Genomic DNA, 18,493 nt, shown 5'->3' on the forward strand with positions numbered 1-18,493 from the left:
CAAGAAACACTATGATTGTTGGCCTTTGATAAGTATGGCGGTGTTCTAACATTTGGCGGAGGGTGAAGATATGATCAATAAATCCTCAACCAGAACGAAACCCAGCCTGCTCCTCGCGAGTCAATCTTTCTCGGGTTTTGAACAACCTACGAAGTATGACGGAAGCCAATAGCTTGGACGCAATCGGAAGTAGACTTATCCCCCGATAGTTGTTGCAGGAACGACGTGAACCCTTTTTAAAGATAGGGACAACTATCGACTCATTCCATGACGTTGGTACACTCTCTAGTTCCCAAACCTTTGTAAACAACGTCGTCAATTCCTTAGTCAGAAAGTCACCACCATCTTTAAAAAGAGCCGGAGGTAAGTCATCTGGGCCAGGTGATTTGTAACGTTTCAAGAGTTGGAGTTCCTTGCGGACTTCCTCCTCGTTTGGTGGATCAGTCGTCACCGGCCATGGAGGGCAGGACAGTCTGACCGATGTTGCCGGAGCAGCAGGCCAGTTGAACTGCCCTTCGAAAAATTCTGCCCACCGTCCAAGACGTCGATGGATGTTAGTGATTGGCATCCCATCATCCTCGCAGATTGTTTCACTCACACCAGACTTCTTGCTGCCAGTGGCTCGGATGAGCTGGAAGAGCTTCCGGTAGTTACCAGATGCAGCTGCTGCTTCCAGCTTATTAGCACGCTTCGACCACCAGGCTTCTTGGTCCTTGAGCAAGCTTTGCCCAATTTCCTTACGTAACATCCTTCGTTTGTGGTCAAACTCACGGTCACCCGGAGTAGACCGACGGGCTTCAATGAGTTGTAAGGAACCTGAAAAACCCAGTGCTTATAAGCGGGACGTTTCGCAAACCCACAACTGACTGTTCCCGCCATTTTCATGGCGTTATGCAATTGCAACCAATGCTCATCCATACTTTTCGGTGGAGTGGTAGCTAGCCTAGAGGCTAGCTCGGTTCGATACTTATTTGCAACAGAAGTTGCAACCAGCTTGCTAATATCAATCCGTTGATGGCGGTCACTTCGTTGTCCACTGAAAAGTAAGGTAAGATTGGCGCAGACCAAGGCATGGTCAGAGTCCAGATAGGTACTCCAAAAGGAGCGGCAGTCTTTTACACAACCACGCCAGCGGTAGCTGATCGCGATGTGATCAATCTGAGTCCAGGCTTGGGATGCAGAGGGAGGACGCCAGGTGGCACATCGGCGATGACTGTGCCGAAGGTTAGTGCTAGCCAGAAACAGGTTGTGGTCTGTGCACAGTTGCAGTAGACGGTCCCCGTTATCTGACCTGCGACCAACGAGTCCCCATCGGCCACCTAAACGACTCTCTTCTGTGCCTAGACGCCCGACCTGAGCATTCAAGTCTCCGGCTAGTACTACAATATCTGTCGAACGCACTTTCTGGAGAAGAACAGATAACTGGTGGTAAAACTCATCCTTGATTGCATCCGGGCTGCAATCTGTCGGGGCATAGGCGGAGATGACGAAAAGACATCGTTTCTCACGCCGATTTCTTCTCACTTTGATGAAACTTTCTGATCTAACAGCACATAACCGACTGTTAATGGGGATCCGATCGATTAGTGCTGCCTCAGCTCTAGCGCTTAGTGCGACACCAACGCCAGCAAGACCAGACGAAGATGCCACAGGGTCCCTGGATAAGCGCACGTAAAACAAGCTTTTTGAAGTGATGGATAGAGAGCGAATTTGTAGTACTTCACCAGAGTCTTGAATACGGGTCTCGGATAGACAGCAGACATCGATAGTAAGACTTTCCAAAGACATAGCCAGCCCTATCTGTTGTCCAACCTGCATAAGCGTACGAACGTTGAAGGCAGCCAGTTTGAATGGTGCACGTAGTTTCAGAAAAACTGCTTCAGTACTCATATTCAGTGGTAACATACAATTTTCAACCGGACAGTGACTCGAGAACGTTCAGATACAGTCGAATTTCCGCCAAAGACAAGCCGCTGTATAAGTATAAAAGAGGGTGAATAATGTGGTTAATAATAATAATAATAATAATAATAATAATAATAATAATAATAATAATAATAATAATAATAATAATAATAATAATAATAATAATAATAATAATAATAATAATAATAATAATAATAATAATAATAATAATAATAATAATAATAATAATAATAATAATAATAATAATAATAATAATAATAATAATAATAATAATAATAATAATAATAATAATAATAATAATAATAATAATAATAATAATAATAATAATAATAATAATAATAATAATAATAATAATAATAATAATAATAATAATAATAATAATAATAATAATAATAATAATAATAATAATAATAATAATAATAATAATAATAATAATAATAATAATAATAATAATAATAATAATAATAATAATAATAATAATAATAATAATAATAATAATAATAATAATAATAATAATAATAATAATAATAATAATAATAATAATAATAATAATAATAATAATAATAATAATAATAATAATAATAATAATAATAATAATAATAATAATAATAATAATAATAATAATAATAATAATAATAATAATAATAATAATAATAATAATAATAATAATAATAATAATAATAATAATAATAATAATAATAATAATAATAATAATAATAATAATAATAATAATAATAATAATAATAATAATAATAATAATAATAATAATAATAATAATAATAATAATAATAATAATAATAATAATAATAATAATAATAATAATAATAATAATAATAATAATAATAATAATAATAATAATAATAATAATAATAATAATAATAATAATAATAATAATAATAATAATAATAATAATAATAATAATAATAATAATAATAATAATAATAATAATCATTTGATTGTTAGTTGAAGCAAGTAAAGTAGTTTCCATAATTATAGGCAGTTCATCATATTTGTGTGTGGGCTGTGATACTATACTGCCCGGGTGCCCAGACCGAAGCAGGTGGTTATCTTAGGGGGCCACACCCCGAGCCTTTGACCTAAAGGCAGTGAAGCATCGTAAGGAGATGCAGTCCCATGGTAGCCGGTGACCAACGATTGGTTCATACGCCATTTGTTCCCGCAGGATACTGGAACCCATGTGCACCAAACTTTGAGTACTATTGAAATGAACCAGTAGGGAATTAAACTGTCATCTAGACTACCCAAATTCCTGTTGATTCCTTTCTACAGAAGAATTTTCCGAAGTAAACCGTGTTGATCAAACCAAGAAGAGTAAGAGTAACGAATTGAGCAAAACAATGTAAATTCATTTCATCTAATCAGATTAGCATAAGCAGTTTACAACTTACAATATCCGAATATTAAATATTCAAACAATTCAAGCAGAATGTGTGTATGGTTTATTCGTGACTAAATAAAGATAGAACAATTGATGAAATACATTTAGGGAAGTCCTAATAGGTCATTTCCTTTTGAATTATGGTGCTGATATTGTTTAAAGTGAATGAGTTTCACGGCAAAATACCTCCGAAATTCTCCTCATAAGCTACAAATCTTCAACTTTTTTGGCTTATAAAATAATTTGGATAAAATGAGTCTGGATTGTCCGTTATTGTCCATCGAACTATTTGATCAAATCATGTTACATTTGTTTAATAAGCAACACAAAACATACGAGGTATCAATAGCGCTTATGATAATATAATGGAAACCACAGAGTGATTATGAATTGACTTAATTGAATAATTATATGATTTTGAGCACAACATAAAAATGATTTAGACATGCCTGACTCAATCATAACTAACTGACATAGGTTCCATAAAAAAAATACTATTTATAAACATCCAATTACTATATACATAACTAAAATATATAACCATTTGCTAATCAAGTTGATTGGATGAAAATCGATTAACCTAATAAAACGATAACTCATTAGACAATCACAGTTTGGCTGCCCTGATTACATATTACATCAAAGATGATGTCCATTGGGAAAAACTTGTATTTATTTCATTTATTTATTTGAACACATAAATATTGGTACAAGGGGGCACCGAATACATATGCGCCAAACAAGTCATTTGATTTGTCTGTTGGCTGTGATACTTCCCGGGAAAAAATGAAAGATGGTGTAATCGAAAACAAAAAAGTATAGTGATTAGTTATTGACGTGGTACATCCATAATTACTGCTTCCTTTTGAATACATGAACTCAATTTTAACTTCAGTACATTAAAGACTGAAACCCGAATTTGTATTGTAAATGAAGATATATTAACTTCTATTTATGAATAGTTTCCTTTTTTCCAACTGACCAATAATTTAAATTCACTGAAGTGTATTATGCATTCTACCATAACTGAACATACAAATACTACGAGTCTTAAACACCTGATACGAATCTGACAAAATGTAATGAAATTGTCATTTCATTAAAAGAGCAGAATTCGTTTAGAATCAAAGTTAACTCACAGTTAAAGTTGAAAAGATTATTATCAAATAGAGGAACCGTATTCCTGAATAAAAATATATGATACATTGTCTTAATTTCACAAGCTATGTATTTCGAGGAACTCAAGTACAAGCATAGTGAGGACGTACCAATCATGTACACGAGTGTTCCTATAAAAGAATAAGCCTTAGACATATAATTCTCGCGGTTGGTAGAATTTACTGTTTCAGAAATGAATGCAGAAAAATATTTTCATACTAATATACATCAAAGGATATGTTGTCTAAACCTATGAAGGAATACTTCATCAAAAAGTTATACAAAATTCACAAATAAAGAAGTTAAAAATAAGAATACGGAGAAAATTGTGATTATCATCTTATCTGTAGATGTCAAAACGTGGAAATTATTCAATACGAAAGAAATCTTACAGAATTGTGCGATAGTGATTTTTGAAAGTCGATATTTAAAGAATACAAGATTTACCTTCTGGTAAAATTACACTTGGTCTACTTTCTGCAGTTGGTGACGGTAAATGCGTAGCAAGAAGAGGTGCTATATAACTAGCTGGTTGAGAACCTGCAGGTGATATCAGGGGAAATGGTCCTGACCCAGCCATATTCAGAAATCCATGATGTGTAAGAGTTGAGAATGTTTGGTTGATCTCAGACGCCACATCTTCAGTTTTACAACCCAAACGCAATGATCCCAATAATTCATTCAATGTCGGTGGTTGTTGTCTAATCGGTGCAACTTTTACATCCATTTCCGAACTAACAACAGGAAAAGGTTGAGATAAACACAAAGAAGGAGAAATGCCAGGGTAAAGTGTAGCAAGGTGAGGACTTCCTGGGTCTATTTGAGGAACACCAACAAGATTCCCACCATTACCACCCATTATTGATGGTGAAGTACTATACGGAATCGTGAATGATGGCTGAGATATACCAGTCATGTATGGACTAGATGGTGCGAATATATCTGGATGAGATGGATATGATTCACTGGGGTGTCTAGAAGCCATTGCAGTTAAAAGTGATTGATTCGTTGGATAAATAGCTGAAAAATATAAAAATAATCATGGGTACGATTACGGATGAAAACAATTAGTTATAGCATTTTTGAATTATTAGAAAGAACTGTGTAAGATTTCTATTCATGGTTAAGAGTACAGTATCAGACAAAGTTTATTATTTTATTTATTTGGACACATGAATATTGGTACAAGAGAGCGCCAATATATATGCGCCACACAAAACAATGAAAATTCGAGAGGAATACAAAGAAAGAAAAAAAATGCTAAGGAGCGTAAAAAAAAGAGAGAACAATAACGAAGAGATTGGTGTAAGGTAATGTGCTAGTAATCAGGGAACGGAAAGGTACACCTAGAAGAAATCTTTCAGGTAAAGGAGACAACCACTTTTTATGAAGAAAGTAAAAGAAGGTTACAGCAGGATCGCCACTGGCTTCTATTCTGAGCCATATCTGATAACGTCTCTAGCCACTGTGTTGCACCATCTCTCAGACCCCAACCAGGGAGTCGTGAAGAACCAACACAAGCCAGTCCTTTGCAGCTTTCTTTCATGCCACGACACCATGTCATGCACTGACCACCTCTCCGCTTCTTCCAACCAGTCCCAGAGTCGGCAAATAATGCACGACGTGGAATTCTCTGGGACGACATTCGGACAACATGTCCAAGCCACCAAAGTCGGTGTCTCAAGATGGTAACACCAATTGAATTATCATCTCTGTGCCCGAACACACGATGCCGAACCTCTGCATTACTGACATGGTGTTGCCACTGAATGTCAGCAATCCTTCGGAGACAGCGATGATCGAACACAGAGAGTCGTCTAACGTCCTCAACTCGGAGAGGCCAGGTTTCACAAGCATAGAGCAAAACTGCTCTCACCGACGCGTTGTAGATCCGACCTTTTACAGCCAGACTAACATCACGAAGGCGCCAAAGATGGCCCAGATTGGCATAAGCCGCTCTGGCTTTCACTATTCGTGCATTGATCTCATCACTCACACCCCCACCAGCACTTATGCAGCTACCCAGATACACGAACATCTCAACTACGTCTATCTGCTCACCATCCAGGGTGAGTACAGGATTAGAATCCTGCCAGTCTTGTAGAAGTACTTCGCACCCTGCCTAACCCCGCTGCTTGAATGGAACAATGGAGAGAGGTGGTTGTATGCCCTCACTCTGCCTGAGGTGTTTTTATATAGGGCTTTTAGGATGTTAATAAACTTCTCAGGCACACCCTTATTCAATAGACAATCCCAGAGAACAGTCCTGTCCAACGAATCGAAGGCAGCCCTGATGTCAAGAAACACTATGATTGTTGGCCTTTGATAAGTATGGCGGTGTTCTAACATTTGGCGGAGGGTGAAGATATGATCAATAAATCCTCAACCAGAACGAAACCCAGCCTGCTCCTCGCGAGTCAATCTTTCTCGGGTTTTGAACAACCTACGAAGTATGACGGAAGCCAATAGCTTGGACGCAATCGGAAGTAGACTTATCCCCGATAGTTGTTGCAGGAACGACGTGAACCCTTTTTAAAGATAGGGACAACTATCGACTCATTCCATGACGTTGGTACACTCTCTAGTTCCCAAACCTTTGTAAACAACGTCGTCAATTCCTTAGTCAGAAAGTCACCACCATCTTTAAAAAGAGCCGGAGGTAAGTCATCTGGGCCAGGTGATTTGTAACGTTTCAAGAGTTGGAGTTCCTTGCGGACTTCCTCCTCGTTTGGTGGATCAGTCGTCACCGGCCATGGAGGGCAGGACAGTCTGACCGATGTTGCCGGAGCAGCAGGCCAGTTGAACTGCCCTTCGAAAAATTCTGCCCACCGTCCAAGACGTCGATGGATGTTAGTGATTGGCATCCCATCATCCTCGCAGATTGTTTCACTCACACCAGACTTCTTGCTGCCAGTGGCTCGGATGAGCTGGAAGAGCTTCCGGTAGTTACCAGATGCAGCTGCTGCTTCCAGCTTATTAGCACGCTTCGACCACCAGGCTTCTTGGTCCTTGAGCAAGCTTTGCCCAATTTCCTTACGTAACATCCTTCGTTTGTGGTCAAACTCACGGTCACCCGGAGTAGACCGACGGGCTTCAATGAGTTGTAAGGAACCTGAAAAAACCCAGTGCTTATAAGCGGGACGTTTCGCAAACCCACAACTGACTGTTCCCGCCATTTTCATGGCGTTATGCAATTGCAACCAATGCTCATCCATACTTTTCGGTGGAGTGGTAGCTAGCCTAGAGGCTAGCTCGGTTCGATACTTATTTGCAACAGAAGTTGCAACCAGCTTGCTAATATCAATCCGTTGATGGCGGTCACTTCGTTGTCCACTGAAAAGTAAGGTAAGATTGGCGCAGACCAAGGCATGGTCAGAGTCCAGATAGGTACTCCAAAAGGAGCGGCAGTCTTTTACACAACCACGCCAGCGGTAGCTGATCGCGATGTGATCAATCTGAGTCCAGGCTTGGGATGCAGAGGGAGGACGCCAGGTGGCACATCGGCGATGACTGTGCCGAAGGTTAGTGCTAGCCAGAAACAGGTTGTGGTCTGTGCACAGTTGCAGTAGACTCTATGTCTCGATGAACTCTATGTCTATGGTAACCATAAACGATGAACTCTATCAGACAAAGAGGGAAAATCCGTTGGGGTCAGAGTATTGAACTACGCTCTATGAAATTAAAAGAGCACTTTCAGTGAATCGTAGGACATTTGAGTCTGCAATATGAAGGTTAGGTGTGAGGTCACTAGGAAAAGATGGCGTATCGGCTGCTTAGGCTGAGAATTTTCAATGGCTGAGGTGGTTAGGGAATGCGTTACATATATCTGTCTACCACCCACCATGACGCGCAACGTACAAAGGAAACTAGGGGGGGTCTAACCAAAAGGTGGTATCAATTCATGAAGTCATTGGCTGCTGAACTAAGCCACGCTGGTAGTTACAGAATACATCGTTAACGTTCAAGCGATAGTTGGAGACAGAGTAACATCACCCAGAACAAAGCACAGCTTCCTAGTCGCATTCACTCGCTACTAGTCCGCTAGAGTCTTAGTATGTCATCACATCTTATTTTCGAACCACGTTTAGTTTATCTAGTTATCAATCATACTATAACTCTTTCAGTTTTATATTATTGTAGTGTTTTGATATGGGAGCTTTTACACATTTATGTCAGGCTCAACACCCATTATGGTTAACTGAATAACTTAGGTAAAATATTAATTTTTTAAGGTTTATTGTTATATTCTAAAACGGGTCGAAGATTAGACGCGCTTGCACACTTATTTCATTGAAATACCAGACCCGATAACACAAACCTTGACAGTTACCGGAAACTGGAATGTATCGATCCAGTATTTACATCATTAAGCCACAAGTATGCAAATCCAAGGATACCTGTCTTTAACAGTTTAGAAGCTTATTTTTTAGTAAATTTGAAAATACTTTACACATAGAGAGTAGCCTATATTTTAGTGTCACTTTATACTTGATCATTGAGTTGCATTAGGGATTATCATTAGGTTAATTCTGCTTATGATTAACAGGGACAATCAATTTCCCATACTAATAAAAATCTAACAGAGTCCTAGGAAAGTATGCACGTCTTACAAAGCCGACACGTTTTCGTCGCCATGTAATGATTGCTTACGGGTACTAATTCTTGGGGAAGTTTTGTGGTTAAAGCTCTCTGTTATCAACCACAATGTGGCTGGTAAGAACTACCCAGTCTACTTCGGTTTGGAAAGCCAGACAGTATTTCGTGATTGAGAAACCAAGAGCTTAATATACAAATCTACCATGTGTTTGTTGCTAGCATCACCTTAAACTACCCGGTTTGAAATTATGGTGTCCATGTTTTAGACTGGACTGACTAAACACAAGACTAAGAAACAAATGCGTTTCAAATAAAGCTGTGTATCAAAATTGCAGTTTAACGATCGCCACGTAGATCGAAGAGTACTAAGTTTATTATTATTTGAGTCTAAAACAATGGATGTCACTAAGCTGAGATCATTACATCATGAGAATTTTCTGAAGGCCCGACAGACATTTAATTAATAAAGGTCCATATGGATTACCACATTGCATTTCGAAAAGATACTTGTGAACAAAATAATTTATTTTCAGGAGAAAAACTTAGCATTTAAGTTTTTTTAACGTGAAGGACCAAAATATGTAAGATGTACATGATTAGTAAATGTTACATGTCTGATCTCAAGTGTTTAGTGAGACTACCTAGTTCCCATTCCATATAACTAGGGACAATTGCACTCAATCATGAAATGTTCACAGTACTACTAAATATTCATAAAAAAGAAGTACTCAAAAATGAAGAATATTTGAGAGAACAATTGTTTTCAATAACTTCATCAGGCTCTACAGTTATAAGTCCATAATTATAACATTTTACAAAGGACAAAAAATAAGGCATGTATTAATGAATTTGACAATGATATGTGTTAAAAATGGTGAATGTTTGCATTTGTTACGATATATATACTTCAAAGTTGTATTATTTGCAAATTAGAAAGGTCATTCAATACTTTTTCATTACCTCTATCTTTATCTTCACATCCATCATTCCCAATTCGTTTATCATAATTAACTTGATAACACTCCCCTTATTACAAATCATATTCACACAACACAATTATTATTATCTCAATTGACAAGATTAAATTCTCCTACTATGCATTTTATTCACACATTTTTTTTGCATTTTCATTTTTGCTATAATACTATCCTACTTATTGTGACTGGACACTTTACTGTAAATCATTATGACCTTTCTAATTTACAAATAATACAACTTTGAAGTATATATATCGTAACAAATGCAAACATTCACCATTTTTAACACATATCATTGTCAAATTCATTAATACATGCCTTATTTTTTGGCCTTTGTAAAATATTACAATTATAGACTTAACTGTAGAGCCTGATGAAGTTAGTGAAAACAATTGTTCGCTCAACTATTCTTCATTTTTGAATATATTGTATGGGGATTTTTAAACAAAGTACGTCAGAAAATTTATCATTAAATCCAAACCGTTGATAGGAAAACCAGGTTTTCTTGTGGATGCGTGGCTCCCAGAAATTAGTACTGTTCTGCAATTGAGCAATCGTCTAATAATTTGCTTCTTAAGGAAATTTTCCTAAACAGATACAAGGATATTCATAAACACAAAAGGCCTGGAGCATCGTTTAGTAGCACAAGTACTTATAAGTCTAAATCTGCCATGTTACCAAAAACCAAACACTGAATTTCCTTCTTAATCCGCGAAACTATGTGTTAAGATCTACTGTTGTTTTGCTTTAAATATACATAATTACGATACTAATTACCATTCTGTTAGACACATTGCATGAATAAATTATTTGTCATAGTATATTGAATCTAAAAACTTCGATAATAATGGTGTACTTATCCAACCAATACCTGTACAACATATAGGTCTTAATTGAGAAACGAAATATTATGGTGATATTGAAAACTTTTGATAATAGTTGAGATACAACATAAGAAGGAGCATACCCTAACGTTAGCGAAAAATAAATGGAATACTCCAAATTGTAAATGGAGTATTAAATGTCGGTGATCAGATAATAATGATAATATCTATATGTGAAGACCCTCTGGATGACCCGCGTGAAATATGATTGTAAATCCGGAGAGTAAAATCTACGAAAAAAAATATGTGCTAGAGATTTGAAATGAATATCGAGATAAATTACGCAGCAGTAAAATTTTCGAATTGTATAACATGTTTTAAAATAGACGTATCATATGGACTCTTTAGTCATATAAATACTAACAACGGCAGCAAATTCATCCCGATCATTACCAAATGTATGGTAAGCTCTTGTCTTGATAGAATTGCATTCCCGGTGACCTCCAGTTTTAGACAACTAACACTAATACAGAATGCTTCATAAAAGCGATTCGTGCATACAGGAATGGAGTTTTCACAAACTTAGTTACTGACAGTGAAACATAATTCTTATCAAAAGAAAAGTGGTTATAGGGCCCCAACCGATAAACTCTAATGACTGTTTCCTGTTAAATGACAAACTGATCAAAGTAGTTTAAAGAAACCAACCGAAATTTAAGGGTCCCGGATAAGCTGCATCAAAACATGTGGGTGTCTGGATTTGAGAATCACCAATGGGCCAAATACTCTCTTGCAATAAAGTGCTTCCGTGTCCGCCACTCCCTCCGCCGGTATTAGAACCGCCTCCACTTGCACCCCCTCCACTACCTAATAGAGGAACATTACCAGTAGGTGTAGCTGGACAGAATCCTTGCCCATAGTCTGGCAAAGCTGGCGGTAGTACAGTGGCATCTTCAGGTGGTACGTACCCAATATTTGTAGATAGTCCATGAGTAAACAAGGTGGGCATATTAGTTGGAGCCATATCCACAGATGGCAGAGTTGGGTAGTAACCGGTGGTATTTAAATTTGCCGCCAGAGCCGCGGCTTGGACCTGGAGTAACGCAGCATGGAAAAGAGACGATCCAAAAGGATTAGCAACGGCTGAAAAACCAACACCACTTGGTACGTTATCATCCCATCCTTCGATGTTACCACAAGAAGCACCACGACCAGGAGGTAAGCGTAAGTGTGAACCTTGGCTTGTATCGAATCGAACAGATGGCATAATTGCAAAAGGAGATCCAGTTGGATAAGCGCTCGCTACAGGACCACGTACATGTGAGTAAGAAATGGCAGGGTAGATGGCTGATTGGGGGTCCTCGGCTATTTTGGCTAAAACTAAATCTACAGCTGCACGACACTGCTCTGGTTCACCTACAATGAAATAAAATGAACAGCAACTGAAGTATGTTTGATAAAAAAGAAATGGAAATAATTTTGAACGAAGTAAATTTACTGAGGGAAAACAACTGAAATGTAGCGTACAAATGAAGTGTAGTATAAAAATTACACTGAGTAAACATAATTTTAAATCATACAACGTAGATTAAATTAAAAACCAAGATGAAAGAAGTATATGATATGAATATCTGAAACAAACAACCGCTCCTCACCTGCAATAGTTATACAGCGCTCCAATAAATTGATTTCAACAGACTTCTGTGAAATCTGTATAAAGGCCCCCGTTCTATCCTTTATCTCTCGGACATAACTACCCAATTTCCCAATTACAAGACCCGCAGTGCAGTTTGGAACCAAGATCTTAACCTTCAACCGAAAATAATTGAAAAGGGGTTAAAATTTAATTTCACAGGGGATATATATATGATGGTGTATGGATGAAAATGTGCTAATGTGAAGAAGACACATGTAAAACTAGCGAATAAATGAAGTAGTTTTGTAAATTAATCAGATGAACATGCAGCTAATCTGCGAAGTATTGATTTAGGTACACAGCCGTGAGACACTTTTTTCACGCGTTAATGATGCAAAACAATGAGACTGAAGGATGGAAAACATGAAATAACACTAAACTTAAATTCAGGAGGAAAATTAGTGTCTCTCTGTAAACTTTTTATTACAAATTACTGCAATAAAACATCTTTTAATCAAAAATTATGTGTCCACCGACATGCCACAGACTGAAAGTCAATAAATTAATGGACTACTACAGTAATCTGCCCATTATAAGCCATTTTGAAAGCTACTAGCATGCAATCCGGTGATTGAAGATAATCCACAAGAAATCCTGAGCCTAAGTTTCGTGTTGTCTGGTACTCTTCAGCGAGGTTTACCTGTAATATTGAGCGGAGTGGTGGTCCCTGGGAGGTTCGACCCCGTGTCACCCAAATTCACAGTCAGATACTGCCACTGAGCTATATAGGATACGATTGATCTCTTGTAGGACTCAGAAGTATTTAAAACTCGTTAATCACCAAGTACAGACTAATGTCATGTATGTTAAGCACTTCGTAGTGCTGATCAGATTCTATCAATCAAGTTGTGGTTGGAGGTAGTTGACGGGAAACTGTAGCTACTCGCGTGTCAACGGGCATTACGCTTCGAGGTGATGGTCAAACATACGTTACTTGTGTCTCAACCACCTTAGTCAATATACGCTTGCACCATTATTAACTGAACCCCCATTTTAAACTAGAAATTAATGCGGATCCTAAAGCAACACCTTGAGTCTACAGTTAGAGAAATGCATCTCAATTTTTTGCTGCTACTCAAAGCATTTATAAGGTTGTATTTAGACAGTCACCATCAAACAAAACTGTGTCATCTTCACACCATAAGCCAACAGACGAAAAGTTTGTCATTTCTGAAAACACAACTAAGAAAAATCAGGAAAGTGGGTAGGCCTGAGGATAATCGAATATGACTTAGAAAACACGTGGTTGCATTAGAGGATAGTCGAAGTCCAAGATCGACAGTCTCCTAACGACTGTCAATAAATATCATTGAAAGATACATGGTTTCTGTGCTTATCATTGTCCGTGGTCACCAGGTCAAACAATATTTCAGTTTATGCTTAAAATCGGTTTTGACTTTGTGAGTGGCTTATGTCGCATCATTTCCTTACTATTCAAACCTTACAGTCAGCAATACGAATTAGTCCTCCAAAAACTTAACTCGAGGCTTTTGATTTAACCACAATGTAATCAAACTGTTTGACATGTTAGGGCAAATTAAGAACAATCGTTTGAACCAAACTAACTCGACTCCTTGGCCATCGCGCCAAGGCATCCGCCACGATCGGGGAATACTACAAGTGAAAATAGAACTGTGGAAAGTATATAAGGATTTCTAAGGCACTTTCAGGTCCAATCTGAAATAACACTATGCAAATAAAATTGATATATTAGCTTCACGATACACAATTTGGAAGTCAATACTGTTTGATAGTGATACTTCCAAACAGTAACAGTAACACACTGAAGACTATGAAAAGGCAACAGTGAGTGGTAAGACTAGGATAAAGCTAAACACATTCAAAAATAAGAAGAAATGAACTTGCCTGTTTATGTCGACCCCATGGTAAACGACTGCCTGAGAGTTCTAAGCTATGAGACCAAGTAGACCCCTTCTGCAAGTGTGGCATATTGCTACTCGAGTCACCCTGAGTAGTAGAACTGATAGCAACATTTTCAGAACGCGAAGTTGAAATAGTATTAGTGGTGACACATGATGCAGCAGTACCAGAACATTCTGGTTTTTCCAGAACACGATCCATAATGTAATTGTGCATGCGGGTTACACCCTCTAAGGTCCCTTGAATCAGACAAACTCTTTCTTCAGTCCCTAAAAGTTGGATGTTAAAATATATTCTACCGCAAGCACAAATAATACTACTCAATTCAACATAAATTAAAACAAATGTTCATCTCTTTATAGTCAATCATCTAGACCAAATACGTTCCATATCATGGATTGCCTGACTAGCTAGTCGTAAAAAGTGAGCTATTTCAGCCACTTAAGTCAGTAAGCCAAACCGTTAGTCGCTTATATGTGTCCATCTGAGACTCTAAAACAAAGATACTGTAAGAATTTTTTGCTAGAGATCACTGAAACAGTATGTGTCGTTTCATCGTCTACAGCACTTACTTTTCGACAATTTGCGCTTAGCATTTCCCAAGAACTATTAAGTATACTCGTCATCAGATTTTGACTTAAAGTTTAAAAACACGATTTTTGTTAGAAAAAAATATGGATTTAAAACGTTTGCTCTAGAGGAGTTTCTAGACTTAATAATTTCGATTGTTGGTGGAAAATAGCAACACTATAATCAAGATTTCACAACCAATTAAAACTTACTTAGCACTGCATTGCTTAAGTATTTCAGTAACTATGGAAATCCGAAGCACTGGGTTTGTAATGGATGTATAAACATAAAAAGAGACTAGAATAACTCGATAGATGTTTTACTTGAAACAATTTTATCAGCCTTGGAGTTGCTATAAAACTGACAATCTTATGGTTTGTAAACTCAAACATATAGAGACATATTCATTTACAAATGCGACCTTAATCATTACACTCATACTAATAGAGTTAAGCAGAATAAGTCGACTAGAATGGTATCATGGGCTTTCCGAGATTTAACTTATTTGAGGGACGTTTCATCTAAATAATTATTACATTAAAAAACTATGGTCTAGCGAAACATATGAGTCAGACCATAAGCTGAGGGGGGGGGGCAGAATGCCATCACTAGCATTTAAAAACCCGTTTAGTAAAGGATGCGACAAGTTGAGTAAATAAAATATCTTTACGGATTATCCTTTAGTGATACATATATTACATTTAAGTAGCGAAATACTAGATCTATTCAGAAAATTATCCATACCAAGCATCTTTCTATCAACATGATTGCTTATTACAATTTCCACCGGTCTAATAAGTTATTTTAAAGTCTATCGGTAACAGTACGCTCGGAAGTTCATAAATCCACCATAATGTATAGAACTTGACGGCATGTTAGATGTTTTCTGATACTTCGTGCAATTTTTAAAAACACTACTGAATCCATCTTAAAAATATAGTACCAGTGCATTTTCGATTGAACTGACTCGGAATTAGGAAGGATTAAACTTACTTGTTTACGAAAATTGAGGAAGAATTACCCTAACTTGACGCTTACTTTAGGGAAAGTAGAAGTTGATCGACAAAAGACTCTTAGGTACCACTGTTTATCGTTTTGCACCTACTTTACAAAAATATGGCTTACCATATCCACCCCTTTCGACTAAACAATTTCCTCTTCATGCCCCCGAATTCATCTAAAGAACAGGACTTGTCTGAAAAGAGTACATTTTGAAGTATCAGCTTGGTGATTTCCCTACAAACAAGGAGAAACACTTCTCTTCAATAACCAGAGATGGTGCTTCATGTGTTACACATTCTACTTTTCCTTTGGTCATTACAATGTGGCAACCGAAGATGCATATTTGTGCCAGATTAGGGAGTAACCCGAATATTCCAATAGTGTCTAAGACAAGTAGAATGTGAGTAATGAAACTAGTATACCGAAAAACTCGAGGAAATATTACTCAAGTTTAATTAAGATGACTTTTAACCAATGATTGCGTTTTCCGAATCCGTCTACAAATGAACATGGGACACTCCACAAAGTACTAAGGAACCCCAGCCTGAAGCTTTGCTTACTTAAAATTTGTGGTTTATTTAGAAAATGAAAACAAACATTATTGAATTCAAGTGAAGTTTCTGTGTCTGTATTTTACTTTATCTGACTAAATAGGAAACAGAGGATCATTATGTACAACCAATACATGGAGCAAAACTAGAAGTAGTTTTATTGGTCATAATAATGTTTACAATAGCCAAAACCTAGACGGTAAGCACACACCAAACAGATTGTGACTCTGCACAAAATAATATTTCAAAAGGAAATATACTTTAATCGGTCAGAATAATGTGAAAACGTAAAGGATCCATATGGCCAAGATGGCTTGAAACATCTATATAGGCTCAAAATGCCCGAGAGATTTGCATATGCAGAGCCCATAATGATCCGGAAACTGTACAATTTGCCTCCTACAACTACGTTTACGCACCATTAATGAGCTGTATATAGCCCAGGAATTTATAAAACCCACTTTACTACTATGTCCACATATATCTGTACTAATTTATCAGTGATGAGATGTGGAACAGCCTGTGGACATGAAGCATACATAATACCATAAGACAGGAACTAAACTAATAAGGAATTATTGTCACACAGTGGTCGAATGACAACCCAATCTCCCTATTTCGGGGAAGCCACCATAGGAACTTTTGAGGAGATTATGGGGAAAGGGCACAAAAGCCCAGAAATTTGCCCAGATCTGGGGAAATTCTTCAACATTCCCCCAAAATAGGGAGGTTGGGAAAGTTCATCTGAAAAACCATCACAAACACAAAGACACCTGTCAAACTATACCAGTTAAAAAGTTGGAGGGACTCACCGGGATACAAATCATTTACTTTCGATAATTTAATCCTTGCGCCAGTTTCTTTCTGTATCTTTGCAATGGACTCTCCTCCTTTGCCAATAATAGCTCCGACTGCTACCGATGGCACCAAGACTTTTAAGTGGATGATTTCTATTGTATTCAAAGTACTAAAAAAATCCACTACCTTGTCTCCGCCTATTGCATTGTGGAAGTGATTTCACATCCTTATCTGACTTTTCAGGTACTTCTCCCATACTTGTTTTCAGGTGTATACGACGATAGTCAAAAACAAATACCCCAGAAGCAGAGGAAATTTGGTGAAATCATGTAGAATCGGTTGCCAAACATGGGCTAATTGCACTAGAATAATAACAAACAATACAGCTGATAAGTTACAGGTAGAGCCCCAGTCGATGGAGCACCCATTCGCAGTTGATGCATTAAAACACTCAACACTATACTGTACGAAGAATTATTTCTATTTTGTAGCCCTGAAAATATTGTTATTTTACACCACTTATCAAAACAAAATTGTTTAGTCAGAGTTTTCGACGTATACAAAGCGGAAATATGTCCTTTTCAGGGTCGGTTGGTGTAATGGTTCCCGTTGAACTAGAAGGTACTTTGAGTGTTAAATGAGTGTGAGCGAAGAGAACTGAAGTAGAGAAGAACAAGAGAAAAAGCGAGCCGATGACAAAGTATGTATTTAGAGCTCACCCAAACATAAAAATGAAAGCGATCGATAACAATTAAAAACAGGATGCGACCAACTTAATTTTACAATTTCAGCTGAGGCTACCAGCTTCATACTTAAAATTTGTCGTGGAAGTTCTGTGAAACGAAAGGCGTTACTGTGTTGTTTGTATGAACCAATTATCTCTTTGTGCTTGTTGACTGCTTGATTTCAATTCCAAATACAATTACGTCTGTTCGTGTTCATCTAATACTTCTTGGTTAAATCTCAGTATTTCTGGGGTCCCTAGATTGTACAGTAATTGTTTGGGCCAACTGAGACCGTTCCACTAAGTTAGGGAAATACAGTAAACTATCTTAATGTGACTGCATCATACTTAGTAATCCAGGTCATCCTAATGATGAATCCACAGAGAGACA

General features: G+C 37.2%; 1 protein-coding gene across 1 annotated transcript; it reads right to left on the bottom strand.

Annotated features, from left to right (window-relative positions):
• Positions 1 to 7,032: 7,032 nt before the first annotated feature.
• On the bottom strand, positions 7,033 to 18,186 carry ABCA3_7 (ATP-binding cassette sub- A member 3; the record flags this gene model as incomplete). Its single annotated transcript, XM_051211238.1, has 3 exons — positions 17,565 to 18,186; positions 12,536 to 17,530; positions 7,033 to 12,296 (listed from the first exon to the last, which is right to left on the bottom strand). A coding segment is annotated over exon 3 (666 nt), but the record flags the coding sequence as incomplete, so codon positions are not given.
• Positions 18,187 to 18,493: the final 307 nt, after the last annotated feature.

This window comes from Schistosoma haematobium, chromosome 1 (assembly GCF_000699445.3).
Source record: "Schistosoma haematobium chromosome 1, whole genome shotgun sequence".
NCBI classification, from domain to species: Eukaryota; Metazoa; Platyhelminthes; class Trematoda; order Strigeidida; family Schistosomatidae; genus Schistosoma; species Schistosoma haematobium.